This window comes from Asterias rubens, chromosome 1 (assembly GCF_902459465.1).
Source record: "Asterias rubens chromosome 1, eAstRub1.3, whole genome shotgun sequence".
In the NCBI taxonomy this organism is placed as follows: domain Eukaryota; kingdom Metazoa; phylum Echinodermata; class Asteroidea; order Forcipulatida; family Asteriidae; genus Asterias; species Asterias rubens.
In genome coordinates, this window is record NC_047062.1 from 5,246,328 (window position 1) to 5,261,899 (window position 15,572).

Here is a 15,572-nt window from a genome sequence, read left to right on the forward strand (position 1 = left end):
TCGGTTGCCGGGTGATGGGATGTGATATGGTGGTAGTGATGGTGTGATGAAATAAATAAAAAGTGTGACCCTGTAGACATACTGGTGATTCAGTGTGATATTTGCACGTGCAGGGATGGGGATACCCAACATTAAAGAAAGAACACCACGTTGATGTCAACTACAAAATCTACAAATAATTTTTGTGAAAAGATGTTACTCTCTCCCTCTCAGTCTTTCAGCCTCTTTGAATTAAATATAAAGCTCTCTATAATTAACTATAGCTGACGACATGGTCACGGTTTGCAATTGGGAGGTTAGATTTTCACTGTTGGCTATATTGCCCAGTGCCACAAAGAATTGCAAAATTACCCCCAAGTGACCAGACTCAATTGGGGAAAAGAGATAGCCATGAAAAATGTCCCACTGTTGAAAGTCAACAACCACCGCATGGGCACGCAATATTACTATTAGACAAGTTTTCATCAATCCATAAAACAGTGACAGAACTGAGATTTATTTACCTGATTCTGGTTCATTGATGAACTAGTAATCAATCAAACAGAACATATAGCCCTAAAGTAAAATAGTAATACAAAAAATCGAAGGAAAGACAGTTTGAGTAAAGTGTCCAGTCTGTCTGTCGTAAAAAATTAAGTAAAAATCTTATGAATGCATATTATTTTTCAAACCTCGTTAATTTTGTGTATTATTTCCAAATTTTTGTCTGAAAGACTCAAATGGTTTGTCTTCGAACAATATTGACAGATGACTTGTTTCAAAATGATAAATACGTATAAACATTTGCATAATACACCGACAGTGCAAAAAAAACACCCAGCAATATGGGATCCCGATGATCACTTATTTAGTTTTTGTTACCACTTTAGGTCTATCATTTTGATGATTGGTTTTTACATGCAATAGGCCTACACCCATAGAGCAAGGACCATGAGAACTTTAAATAGCCAATTATAAAATAATGATTAATAGGCCTAGCTTCACGTTTTGTTTTAATTCGGGTCCCGAAATCGCACAAAGATGCGGATAACGAAACATGTCTACTTATTTCTGAATGAGTATTTGTTGAATCGTTTCTACGGGGCACATGCAGTCAAACCATAGAGAAATGCCTTTGGTCGAACTATGTACAGTAAACAATATAAATCAAAAATCAAAGTTTTCCGTCTTATCCGACCGAATCTTCCATAATTCCATTGACAAAGAAGTGTTCCAAATGGCAAAGGAATACATACAAAGTTGAAGAACGGTAATTACTCTTGTGGGTAAAGGGAAATCTTGTGAGAAAAAAAAAAGGAACGGTTCTCCTTCGAGCCGGATTCGAACCAGCGACCTATGGATATCAATTGAACTCATCTACAGTCCACCGCTCTACCAACTGAGCTATCGAAGGGACGATGTCAGAGAAGGGATTTACAAAATTATATACCATGCATTAAATAATTGGTAATCGCAATTTTCTATTTCCAGTAAAATAAATGTGATCTCTTGAAAATTACATAAGTTGAAAGTTACTTTTACTCATTTGAGTGACATGAAAAACCGTATTTCGTGTCAACAAAATCTTCTAATGTAATGGCGTAGACTTAATGGATTACCCATGATTCAACGCGATTCCCGCTTTCTTGAAAAAAAAAAAAAAAACATGGCGGAAGATGTTAGGCACGAAGACAACAGCTCCGTGTTATGATTTTGTTATTGTTGCAGAATCTTGAGGGTTTCGTGTGAGTGGAGTGTAGTGCATGAGCATGGAGGATTCGGAAAAAACTCCGGAAGGCAACGCAATGGATATTGTGTCGATGGCATTTTCAGATGTTTCGGGAAACGGGGATTTGATGGAGGTAGTTACCGCTGTTTCTGACCCCGTAGCGGACGGCCAAGTCACCGTCACCGAAGACGGTGATCATAACGTGCATTGTGTGGAGAGCCAAGTCGAGGAGGAAGTCTTAAATCAAGGGGATTTAGAACAGCCCAGACAGATTGAGATCCCCCTTCCCCATAATGCTATAATCACCGTGAATGATCAGGGGGAGCAAATCATTGAATTCCCACAAGTTGTGACACAGGATCCTGATGAAAATTGTGTGATTATTGAGCAGCAGCCTGATCAAACCTGCCAAACTTCAACGAGTGATCTGCAGCCAGTGCCCCAAGAAGGAGGTGAAGGGGTATTGGCTCATCATATATCCGAAGGCGGGAATGGTTTAGAAACCCTAACATTTCATGACCAAGGGCAAGATGTTGTGGACGAACCATGTGTGGTACCGGTAACCATATCGCTTACTGATGTACAAAAGATTCAGGAAGCTGTCAGCAGTGCCGTGCCTGACAACATCATTTCCAATGATGCCAGAACAAATCAAGTCCCACACGGCCATGTGGTAACAACAGGCATATCGGGTCTCTCCGCCAATTCATTGCTCGGTTCATTCGCGAATATTATTCACACTTCAACAGTGTTGTCGAACTCGAACAATGTATCGCAAAGCAGCAGTTCAGCTTTCGCTTCTCCTGCCAGTGCCAGCACAACTACCACAAACAAAACCCCCACTGCTGGTGGATCCGTGATGTCAAGCAGTCCAACCCCTTCAGCCCAGTTCATCCACAATGGGACAAACCTGCAGCAAATCAATCTTAACGATGCTGTCTTACCCCAGACAAGCCTGAGCCAATCTGTATTAAACAATTTACAACCAGTCAGTGGAAGTCGGTCAGTACTTAATAATGCTAACAGCAATATCGTCAACCTTACGGCGCAAAGTCAGAAGCCTGATTCCACTACACTTGGGAATCGCAGCGTCTTCTCTCCAATGACCCTGACAATTCGAACCCCTCCTGGGTCACCTGCAGTTAATCAAACACTCATCAATAGTATTGTTAACAATACAGAAGTCCAAGCTCTACTGAAACGTAATCCCGGGCAGCCCATCACAATTGTTAGAGTTCCTGAAGATCCGTACGAAAAAAGAAATAGACTCGGGCTGAACGCAAAAATAATAACAACAAACAGTAGTACGTTTAATACACCAACAAACAGACCTGGCCGAGCTCGGAAAGATGTAACCATGCTTGGAAACAACTCGGCTGCAAAAACATTCGCCGGTAAAAAACGCAAAAGGCAACCAGGGACAAAAGTCCCCAAGAAAGAAGTAGAGTATGTACCCCCACCAGGATGGAAACCGGTGAAATCTCGCACCCGTTCGGGTCGCATATCCCGTCCCCCTTTGTACCGGACTGAAAATTTTCGCACCCTTCCGCTTGTTGACAGGCAAGATAGTCAACCATCCGATGATGAAGAATTATCAGATCTCGAGCCAGCTGAACCAGTGACGACAACGCAGGGTGGGCGCCTGAAGAGCTTCAAATGTCGGAGTTGTAGTAAAGCTTACATCGGCCGGGCGGGTCTTGCACGACACCTTATGGCCGAGCCTCTACATGGAAGTATTGAGGAATATGAACAGTCGGAGCCGACAACGTCATCAAAAGCAGAGTCGCCTTCTGTGGATGGTGTTTCTAATAATAAACCTGCTGATCAGACAAACAGGTTATTTTATTGTTCACTGTTTTTCTCCGTTTTTTATTAATCATTTATTTTCTTTTTTCTGTGCCTTTAAAAGTCAAATACTGGAAGAAAAACTTCAGGATGGAAAATCATGTACAAATTTTTGAGAAGAACAACAGAGTTTTATTGAAAGGGTGGTTACTGGTGGCTTGGAGTTCAATTTTTGAGAGGGCAAGGCCAGCTAAATGTTTTGCAAAAGGCGCATTAAAAAATCTGTTGTAGGGGCACCAAGGCCAACGCCAGTGCAACAGAGGCCATGGATTCCATGTTATTCCAGACCTGTAACAGGAGAAAGCGTTGTTGCACCATGCCCACAAAATGGATAGTTCTATATCTGGACAGTACTAAGTTCACTTATAAAAAATACGCAAACAAGCCTGTTAATGACCTCAAGTCTAGACCCTAGTGGAGTCTCTCTCAGGCTGAACAACAACACAACACAACACACTGTACAATGTGTGTTGCATTGTCATGTAGCCTTTGACTCTGATTTTTGTCATATATACCATCTGTACTTTTGCTGTTTTTAGTAGAAAATACTGTGTAAACAAATAATTTGCTAAGCAAACAATTTTGGGAGCACCAGTTGAAACAATATTAAAAATTGTTGAATGTTGGCTGGTAGCTTGTTTCTCGCGGTAGCAAGGTTTTTCTGTGCTTAGGAAGTTGTTATGCTTACTACAGGCTTTATGAAATTGAGCCCTGTTTGCAAGTTCCTCATTTATTATTAACAATCTCACTTAAATCATATGAAACGTAGGATCACATTGTTTATAGAAACACCATTGACTCTTTTGATTTTCTTATTTTATCAGTGAGGATGCCGATAATCGCCTGTTGGAAGACTCCAAAAGCCCTGTCACTGGTCCCCCATCGCCAGATAAGCAACCAGAAACAATAGAGATTGATACCACTGAGTCCGCCAAAGATGATACGCCAACAAAGCGCAGGAAAGGCCGACCACCATTCAGGCCTGTAATGACGGAGACTATGTTAAACATCAGAAAGAAGGAAAAACAGAAAGAAAGCTTGAGAAATGTGAGACAACAATCAGTAGTTTAACATTAACCCTCTTACTCTTGATCTTATTTTACAATGAGTAGGCAAAGTAGGTAAGTAGGTAGTTTTTACAGGCCTGTATGCTGCGTTCTTGAACGGGCAAGGGCCCCAAGGCATTTTCTCCGGGTTAAAGGGCACCCTTTGAGGAAAATATTAATTTCTACTGGAGCATTTCAAGGGCACCAAGGCAATGACCAGGGGGCATGCAGTCAATTGCCTTTATTGCCTCTGTGAAGTATCAGGCCTGAGTGTGGATTTTTAAACAAGCATTTTAACAACTCGACACCAAACCGAATGGAATCTGATGGTATGGTTCATGCCCTTGTCTTAATGTGGAGTATGGTTCATTTGTACAATACTGACATTGAGGTCTTTCATGTGAAGTATCCAAATCCCACAATGAAATTGCTCCATCCTTTTCCCTCTTTTGAACTTTCATTCATAAATACCTCGGACAGTTTCGCTATTCCTATTGGTGGAGAGCGCGTCACATGGGTGTGTATAAAACCTTTGTTTATTACCAGTAAAAAGTGTTGAAACATGGGCGTGACGTGCGAGCTTGCACCTGTGCTTGTAAGACAGATTCTTCATTCCAATTGGTCGAGAGCAACAGCTGAAACAGTTGTGCCACATCACGCGATACTTATAAGGAGTTGTTTACCCGAGGGCCTTACCATTTCATAGCTGAAGGGGTGTTGTGTTGAAAGAAATCATTGAACAGTATAATTTTTGCATTTATTTTACTTTTTGACCAAAAAGTGTTGATGTTTTTTGACCGAAAAGGTATTTATGAATAGGAATCAAAGAGTGTTGAATCGGTTTTCAACTTGTGGTTTAAACCCGCCGAGGCCTGGTTCTTGATAATTTACCCTGACTTCGTCTCAGTAAAATTATCAAGAACCAGACATTGATTCCCTTAGTATAACTGGTTTAATTTGTGTTCATACCCACCATGGCCAACACTGTTCCGGGTTTGCCATTAACTTTTTAAGTGACTGGCCAGCAGGACCAGCTAGCTTGTCATTTCACTAGCCCATCACCTTTTTCAATGGTCTATATTTTCAAATGAAATAGTGAAGTTTTTTAAACTGAACTAGCTAGCCGGACTACTTGGAGTGAATTTTGACTGGCCCTCAGGTGTTTTAACTGGTATTTGGCCAGAGGACCTCTGTTAAAGGAACACGTTGCCTTTGATCGGACGAGTTGGTCTTTTAAAAGCGTTTGAAACCGTTTGTTATGAAATGCATATGGTTAGAGAGATGTTTTAAAAGTAGAATATAATGATCCACACAAGTATCACTCAAAATTGCACGGTTTTCCTTTTACGTCGCGAACTATCACGGTCGGCCATTTATGGGAGCAAAAATTTGTCTCCCATAAATGGCCGACTGTGTTAGTCGACGAGGTAAAAAGAAAACCACGCAATTTCGAGGCATATTTGTGTGGATCATTGTATTCTACTTTTACATCATCTTTCTAACCACATGCATTTTATAACAAACGGTTACAGAACGCTTATCAAAGACCAACTCGTCCGATCCAAGGCAACGTGTTCCTTTAAGGGAGAACGCTTTTGTTCCAAAGGAACCTCTTAAAAGAAAATCATCTCTGCGAGCCTTTTCCAAATCATTGTTTTTATTCTGCTTACATGTAGTTTTCCTGTATCATTTTCAACAACAGACATTGGGCTTTTTAAGCAATGAGGACTTAATGGACGTGTGTCTGCCACGTCTGGCCAGCACCCTTTCCCCGTGGGAGTTTCTCCTCAGTAAGGCAGAGATGACCAAGGACAACTCGTCAGAGGTGCTCAAGGTTCTACAGCTGTTTGAAGAACTGGTGTCAGAGGTCAGGGAGATGGCTTTGAATTGCTTAGAGAAGGTATGTTAAAGAGTTCATAGTTGTGGATCGATAAAATGGCTGAATGGGAAGCAGGCATTTGAAATTTCTGTGTTTACGCAGATATCCAGTAGGAGTGTTGATTGTGTATGGTGTTGATGCACCACAATATACCACATGACACATTGCAGGCCGGAAACGTGGTTGATATTGAATGGTCAGACAGTAGGAGGGTTGATTGTGTACTGTTTAGATGCACCACAATACTACACTACGTGTTGCAGGCTGGCATTACTCAAAACTACAATGGATGATGTTGAATAGTCAGACAGTAGGAGGGTTGCCTGCATTCTGTATAGATTCGTTCACCCCAGTGGATGGCATTGAATGGTCAGAGGGTTAAACAATACAGAACAACCCAGTAGAGCTTGAAGTATAATTATTCAGATATAAATAAGTAAATAAAAAAACAAAAAAACATTGATACAACACAAAGATAATTTTAATTTGGTTATAACTTTGTTGGCGAACTTAGGTGGTGAATTTAAGAGAACTTTGAAAGATTCATTTGAAAAAATACATCTTATATTAAAGTTTAAGAAACATATTACAAAATATTAATTTTGGTTTTTACCCATGATACACCGATGTGTGTTACTGTTAGCACTGTATACTCGGTACTTTCCCGAGTCCTGTGAAAAAAATATCACAAGCATGTTACTCGGGTGGGATTCGGGATGTGATATTTTTTCACAGGACTCGGGGGGAAAGTACTGAGTATACAGTGCTTACACACATCGGTGTATGGGTAAAAACCAAAATTATTATCTTTATCTTTATCCCCGATGCAAATTTAACATCTCTTATATCGTTGCGGTACCCGCTGCCAAAACATAGGATTCGAACTGCCTCTAGCTACCGGGCAACATTCGGTAGTCTAGTTGGTAAGACACTGCTCTAGAATTGCAAGGGTCGTGGGTTCGAATCCCACCCGAGTAACATGCCTGTGATATTTTTTCACAGGACTCAGGGAAAGCACTGAGTATACAGTGCTAACACACTTCGGTGTATGGGTAAAAACCAAAATTAATATTCTTTATCCCCGATGCAAATTTAACATCTCTTATATATTACAAAATGTTGTATTCCTTTTCTCTCCAGGCGGACGACAATGAGCAGGACACGGAAGGAATATTCCTGGATGAGGATGATGACTTGGCTCGCGTCCTAGACTTTGAAAAAGGCTGGTATAAAGTTAGCGAACCCCCACCAGGGGCTACGGACGCACCCTTCAGGTTAGCTTCAAAACACATGGACTTAGATGTCAGACTTAAATCTCATTTAGCTTTTGAGAAAGATTCACTAGGGTCGAAATGTCATACCATCAACTTATATAGTGCAATTCAAAAGAATGATCATTACGCTTCAAACATTATTACCCCCCTGGTCACTGGGCAATATATTTCAGTCCTTAAACCATCTCAGCTGTCTTTGGAGTAAACAGACTGTGCTGCCAATTATGTAGCCCACCAAGCAAATTCAATTACAAGAACCATCTCTGCCCTCAAGGTACCCATTAACCCCTTTTTGTTTTGTAAATGTTTCTCTTTTTATGAGCAAGGTCTGGGAAGGAACATCTTTTTGATGGAAAGTTTTTTTCACTTTTCCCTTTCCCTGGACGGCCTCTGCTTGATAAAATAATTATTGAAGAATTAAAATAAAATAAATAAATGAAAATTATTGTAAACTTTAGGTATAAGCTGTTAGAAGCAGAGGGCATCGCCAGCACCTTGAAGAGAACAGTTGAGGTCATCTCCAAGGATAACGTCAAAGATTCCGGAGAACCTGAGATGAAAAAGATGAGACTTGAGAAGGATCAGGTATGTGTTGCCTTGACCACCCAGTGTTCTCTCCCCCATACAGAGCATGTCAGGAATTATTAATTTCATAAAACTCATCAAATTAAAACCATTTATTATGCTCCAGAATAAACATTACAGCATTTTCAAGCAAGATTAACACCAAGTGAAAAATATTCCCAAGATATTGATTCAATTCTGCGTGCTGCTGCCAATTCTCATTTTTTTTAAATCCTTGTAAGAACCCTGCCTCCTTGACGACTACTTTCAGTTCCAACACTTGGGTTTGTTGCAGTTTGATGGATCCCTGTGCAAGTCTTGCACATATCAAACATACAAAAACAAATCAAACAAATACTACAGTTTATTTTATGAAATCAAACCTTCATTTTAATTTCTATTTTTGAAAAAGAAATTGCTCATAGCAATTTGTAGCAGGTCGGTGAATTTGTGGATGTCTGTTGTCAAGCCATGAACCCCAAAGGAACTACCAAACAAATAATTAATAGCCTGGTAACCAAAATTTAGGAACGTTTTTCTTTTATTTGATAATCTCGTGATGCTTGTTAGTACTTTGTCATTTTGGTTGATTTACTCTGATCACAAATATCATTTTTGGTATCTTCGCGTCAGGCCTCTGTTTTCCCACAAAAGCCGGAAGCATCTCCAGAGGGTGGGACCTCCATCTTGCAGTCAGTCAGCAATCATGCCAAAGAAGAAGGCAATGCTAGCAGTGAATCATCAGTAAAGACAGGAGAACTAAACACGGAGAAGGAATCAGGACTTGAGTCGGATCAGCTGGAGGTGAATCAGTGATTTAAAAATTAAGAAGAAATCAGTTTGTGAATTATTTTATATTCATTTTGGTTTTACCCATATACACTGATGTGTGTTAGCACTGTAAACATGAGCTTGCGCACCCAACATGCGAAGACAGCCGGTTTTAAACAGTTTTAGCTATGTCTTTATCAGTCGTTTAAACACCCAAAAGTGATGTGCTCTCCACCAATAGGAATAGCGAAACTGTCTGGGGTGTTTATGAATACTGTTTTAACTAAACTCTTCATTTTTGTTTACAGTATTAAACAACGCTTTTTGCACCCAATCTTCTTTTTAATGACAGACAACCTCGCCTAACTTGAAGACAAATCAAGAAAGTGACGCATCTCGGATCATAACAGCCGTAAACCCAAGTGCACAGACATCTGACACCATAACCCCCATGGATCAAGAACAGCCAACCGGGACAGAGCCATCTACAGTGCATAACCAGGCCTCAGGCATCACAGAACCATCTACACAGGCACAGTCCTCCACCCTGGTGACTCCTCTGGATTCAGAGCAGCACACTACTATTGAAGAGATGGGCGAGAGCTCTGGCGGGAAGCAGTGGGTGGAGGAGGGCGCAGCCATTCCCTCGGAGATTGGCGTGGAGTTTGTTCAGAGGGCGGAAGAGCTTTCAGCCCTCGCTGCATCTGCTACTGATGACCAGGGTGAAATGAAGGTATGAGCATGTAACTTTAACTAGGGTTTGCCCATAACCTTTTAGTGACTAGCTAGTGGGATCGGTTAGCTTGTCATTTCACTTGTCCGCCAGCTTTTTCACTACCTTATGAGTAGTGTTGTGGCTAGACCATCTTTAGTGGTGGGCTCTAATTCCAATTTAGTCCTCCAAGGGCAAACATTTCAACAGAGTTGTTCATGTTTAGATATGGGGACATCATTGCTACACACTACAGTGCAATCTGTGAGAAATCTGTGCTGGGCAGCACAATGTATTTTGCTCAGAGAGCTGGGCGAAATGTGTTAGTTCTGGCCAGGCCCGCCTGTCCATGATTCATACTCAATAGGGATGCCTTTCAACACTGAATTAGCCAGCCAAACCATTTGGAAACAATTTTGACTGGTCTTGGGTTGATATGTTTACCTGGTTAACCCTTTAGCACGCATAATGTGCGGAGGCGCCCTGCGTATAGACCGTATTGAATATGACGTCACCGTTCAAATATTTGCCCTACAAGATGGCGTCTGCGAGCGTGTGCGTGTGTGTGTGTGTGCTTGTGCCGTAGAAATTAAGCCGGGAACGCTGCGTGCTGCATGTTTCTTTAATGTACGCGTGTAGACGTGCATATGGTTTGACCTACAAGATGGCGACTTTCATAGCAAAAAAGGGGTTATTAAATACGGTCTATTACCACGCATACCGCCCGCATGCGCCCACGCAGTTTGACATGGGTTAACCAGTTAATCGCAAACAAATGTTGAAACGATCAGACTCTGCTGTGTTCATCCAGGTAAGCCCCTGGCATGAACTAAGTGATGTCAACTTACCAAAGCACTCATTAGGCTAAAATCTTTGAGCAAGACAGTTCAATAATTGTTGTGCCATACTTGTTAATTGACTAACACCTACTCTTAACAGCACTTAAATGAACAAGTCAATAATGTTACTTCCTTTCAAAAAAGACTATGCACACTTCATTCTAATTGTTCATACTTTTGTTCTAGGATGCGCATCATCCTGAGCAGGCCCATCAAGAAGAGACGTCGGTTGTAGTCCCAGAGGGAAGCACCATCATGCAAATGCAAGACGGAACTTTCCTCGTCCAGCGGCCAGACGGTACAGCCATGCAGATTCACACTCCAGAGGGAATGACCATCGAGACGGTGCAAGAGTTATTATCAATGGAGGTCGGACAAGGGTAACACCCCCATTGGATTTTACAATGAGACCTATATATTGTTCACAAACACAACCTCCGCAGTTGAATGATTTTAAGTAGTGTACCAAGAGTAGAAGGGTTAAGAGTTGAATTTTAGTGGATGTACACTTACATTTTCCGTCAGACAATGGCCGATTAGCTGTACAAGCAAAATATTTGGGTTTGGTTTAAAGAAAATATAAAACTACTCATGACAAACATTTATGAATGGATCGTAGAGCTATGAGGATGTTCATAAATGAAGAGGAAAAAGTAGACAAACCGGGTAGATTTCCACTTTGTACGCAATCTTAAGCATTGGCCTATGCCAGGTTTGTCTGCTGCCAGGTTTGTCTGCTGCCCTCTAGTGTTGTAATAGTGACTGTGTGGTTGTACAGGAAATATAATCAATATCTGAAAGTTTGTAAGATGGTAGATTCTCAAAGGTTGGGTCATAGATTGGTTAGTACTTTACCAAATTTATTACCAAAGACTTACTTGGTGCTGTTGGTTGTATAATTTATTTTGAGAAAAGATTCCCTTCAAAGTAATAATATAATAATAATAATATCAAAGTCTTATATAGCGCAGGTATCTACCAAACAAGGTACTCAAGGCGCTGAGTATATACAGACTTTCAGAAAGGTTTATTGCAGTGATGAATTTTGAGACCCAATTAGTTAGCACCTTATAAGGGTTTTACAAGGTGCTACGGCGCATTAAGCAGCCACAGCCAGGAACACCGGGGCGAGCCCCTTCTCTTTTCGATAAGTGCACTGGGTTCTTTTACATGCGTTACACAACACATGGGACCAACGGCTTTACGTCCCATCCGAAGGACGAAGCAATGGTCAAGTGTCTTGCTTAAGGACACAAGTGTCACCACTGGGGATTCGAACCCACACTCTGCTGACCAGAAACACCAGAGTTTGAACTCGGTGATCTTAACCGCTCGGCCACGACCACTTATGAGGAGCGATTCAAGCATGAATTGTTCTCCACAAGTAATATGATTGGGATAACTTTTTACACACAATCATTTGAATCTTGAGAAGCGATCCTCTGAGGAACGATTCAAGCAGGAATTGTTCTTCAGATTTGTGAGGGTTCAACCCTTTAGTAGCCATGTCTGTTCAACCCTTTAGTAGCCATGCCTGTTCCCGAATGCTGCTACCAGAGATGTGGTTGGTACTCGCTGTCAACTCCTCGCTAGTCGTGGATGGATTCAACATTCTTGTAAAAATACCATGACAGTTTTTTGCTGTTTTCTAAGCAATAGTAGACAATGAATTCGGCTGAACCTTTTACTTGTGACCTTAGTTGTATCATGAATTGTAGTTTTGCCTATAAATAAGCATTACAGTAACAGAAACCAATCTATGACTCTTAACTTTCCTTTTTGTAAAGGTGTGTAGAAAAACTAAACTGTGTATAACTATGGCATGCACGCGTACAATTTAAAGCTTCTTTGTTGCCCCTCTGGTTATGAGCTAGGGCCAAGTTCACACAAGGACCATTTGTTTACTAGGAGCTGATATTGCTTAGTGCTTAACACTTCTTTTTGAGTACCAGTTAATATCAGCGGCATTCTTCCTTGTGAGAATTCATCAGATTTTGTTCAAAGTTTGTTAACTCGCTCACAATGTAAGCTTACGGACTGTGATAAGAGTGGTGTGCTTGGCCCACATGATTGGTTTGGAAGTGCCAGGCCGGAAATTGCACAGAGGTCATGGTTTCTGTTGGCTCGGGTCTTGGCCTTCAAAAGTTTCCAACAATCTTTACGATTTTCCAATGGAAGTGCCCTTTGAAATTTGAAAATGGTCACGCCCACTCAAAATTGATAAATCCAGATCTGATGTGCCATTGAGCTTCATGTAGCTGTTAAAGCCACTGAACACTATTGGTAATTGTCAAAAACCAGTCTTCTCACTTGGTGTATCTCAACATATGCAAATCATAACAAACCTGTGAAAATTTGAGCTCGATTGGTCGTCGGAGTTGCGAGATAATTATGAAAGAAAAAAACACCCTTGTCTTACGAAGTTGTGTGCTTTCAGATGCTTGATTTCGGGACCTCAAATTTTAAACTTGAGGTCTCGAAATCAAATTTGTGGAAAATTACTTCTTTCTTGAAAACTACTCCACTTCAGAGGGAGCCATTTCTCACAAAGTTTTATACTACCAACCGCTCCCCATTACTCGTTACCAAGTAAGGTTCCATGCTAATAATTATTTTGAGTAATTACCAATAGTGTCTACTGCCTTTAACAAAGAGGTGATACTTAGAGAGCAGAGTCTGCTAATGTTCCAAATTTGGTTTTTAATTCAAGAAACACTGAAATAAAATAAACCAGCTGGTTGTCCATTTCAGCTGAATGAAATTCTCTTTTGAGCACGATGGCAAATCAAGCTGTCATTAAAGTTACTGCCCTGATCAAAATAAGCTTTGAATTAATACAAAAACAGTGAAGACGAGCAGAGTATACTGTTCAAAACGTCGAGACCAAACCACTCCTTCAAAAGAGTTTTTACCCATGGTTGTACCCGCAAGTTTTTATTAATATTTATATTTATAGTTGCTCTTATTCTCCACACCATGCAAAGCTTCAAACACCATTTAAAACAGTGTCTGTTTCTGATGATGCTCTTATTTTGGAATGGTGTTTGTGTACAGAATCTATACCATCAGTATAGTGTACTATGAGCTCAAGCCCCAGCCCCACCCAAAAAATAAATCAAAAGTGTTTATTCGTTTTTTGGGTATCGGCACGCAATTCGCTTGTACATGTGGAGAACTCTTGCCCTGGCATCCCTCCTATGATTGAGATGCGTGGCAATATTAAGAGAAGATTCACTGCATTGGATCACTTCATTCTGGTCAGTACTGTCTATTTGGCATGTAGTTAGTAGACTTGGTTTGGTGTTTGTGTGTATGAAGTCAATGTACGCTTAGTATCGATAGCAACATGCTTGGTATAAACTGTTTGTAAATAATCAAAATAAAAGCAATTTTACAGTGACTATGAGCTTATTGACAACAGAAGCTTCACATCGAAGACTCCAGACTGTTTAGGGTGTTTTCTAATTTCATATCTTGTGTGATAAGATGTTTCTGTGAGCATGGAACAAATTATACTGTAGACAGAGTCTAAGTTAAGAACAAAAATCTCATGAATTTATTTAAATTACTGACACCATACTGAATCAGATGGCAATTGTAAAAAATAACAAGAATTATATCAAATTTCAAAGAATGCATAATAAATACATTTTTGATTTGCCTGACTGATAAAGAAACAATAACCAAAGGATAATAACCAATTCACAAATCACATTAAATTATGAGTTTGAAGATGCTGAAAAATATTTATTTGGGAAGACTTTTTATTGAAATGTTACTTAATGTAACTTAAAGGCATTGGACACCTTTGTTAGTTGTCAAAGACCAGTATCCTCAAATGGTGTATCCCAACATGCATAAAATAACAAATCTGTAATTTGTTTTACTCAATTGGTTATCAAAGTTGCAAGAGAATAATGACAGGAAAACACCCTTGTTGCACAAATTTGTGTGCTTTCAGATGCCAGGGGTCTTTTAATGTATGAGTGAAAAGTTACCTCTTTCACAAAAACTATTTTACTTCAGAGGGAGCCGTTTCTCACAATATTGTATACTATCAACAGCTCTCCATTGCTTGTTACCAACCAAGTTTTTATGTTAACAGTTATTTTAAGTAATTACCAATAGCGTCCAGTGCCTTTTAGATTCAATTGTTCTACCTGTCACCCTACTAATTCCATTGTAGGTTGCCAGAAAGCTAGGGAGCTAGTGTTAGTTAGGGGGCTAATGTTGATGTTAGTTTGGGGGCCAGTGTTGGTTGTGGAGCTAGTGTTGGTTGGGGAACCAATGGGGAGCCAATGTTAGTTTGGATACCAGTGTTGGTTGGGATACCAGTGTTGGTTGGGATACCAGTGTTGGTTGGGATACCAGTGTTGGTTGGGATACCAGTGTTGGTTGGGATACCAGTGTTGGTTGGTCAGTTGTGAAGCCAATGCTGGTTGGGAAGTCAATGTTGATAAAAGTAATATACATCGGACCATAGTGGTCACAAAATGTTGAATACGCACAAGACTGGCACGGTTTGTAGCAGAAAAATCTGCACCGAGATGATTTGAAGAATTGCCTGCAAACTTGCTCACAATAGCAGTGGTTCCGAAAACTGTTCATTCGAAAACTAACTGTAGTATCATTCTTAATTTGCCTAATTTAAAACGAACTTACCGTATTAAAAACTAGGTATTTGGTTTTTAATTAAGGAAGAAATGACAAAAGCAGGGCTTGAACCTGCGACCTCCTGATTAGTTGGCTAGCACTCTACCAACTAAGGTATCTAGCCTTGATCTTGGGGGCCTTCCTATTTTGACAATAGGGAGTTTTCGTTTTCGACGATGGATGGTTCTGCGACGATTTTTCAGCCACATGTTGTCGTTTTCAGCACAACGAAGATTCATCCCAAGTACTGTCGTAGAAATTGAGGGACGACGGTCCTCAAA

At 40.5% G+C, this 15,572-nt stretch overlaps 1 protein-coding gene and 1 non-coding gene across 2 annotated transcripts; one reads left to right on the plus strand and one right to left on the minus strand.

Annotated features, from left to right (window-relative positions):
* Positions 1-1,305: 1,305 nt before the first annotated feature.
* Positions 1,306-1,393, minus strand: Trnay-gua. The gene is given in 2 exon segments: positions 1,306-1,341; positions 1,357-1,393. It is a non-coding gene; the product is annotated as a tRNA-Tyr (tRNA).
* Positions 1,394-1,654: 261 nt separating this feature from the next.
* On the plus strand, positions 1,655-11,595 carry LOC117298992. Its single transcript, XM_033782398.1, has 8 exons — positions 1,655-3,544; positions 4,378-4,600; positions 6,302-6,499; positions 7,619-7,752; positions 8,211-8,337; positions 8,950-9,120; positions 9,440-9,820; positions 10,825-11,595. Exons 1-8 carry the CDS (start codon positions 1,743-1,745, stop codon positions 11,020-11,022), a joined length of 3,234 nt encoding a protein of 1,077 aa, XP_033638289.1. The 5' UTR covers positions 1,655-1,742; the 3' UTR covers positions 11,023-11,595.
* The last annotated feature ends 3,977 nt before the right edge of the window (positions 11,596-15,572 follow it).

Coding starts and splice junctions, on each gene's coding strand:
- LOC117298992 (XM_033782398.1), top strand. CDS start 1,743: ATGAGCATGGAGGATTCGGAAAAAACTCCGGAAGGCAACGCAATGGAT. Junction 6,500..7,618: donor CTTTGAATTGCTTAGAGAAG/GTATGTTAAAGA, acceptor TTTTCTCTCCAG/GCGGACGACAATGAGCAGGA. Junction 8,338..8,949: donor TGAGACTTGAGAAGGATCAG/GTATGTGTTGCC, acceptor TCTTCGCGTCAG/GCCTCTGTTTTCCCACAAAA.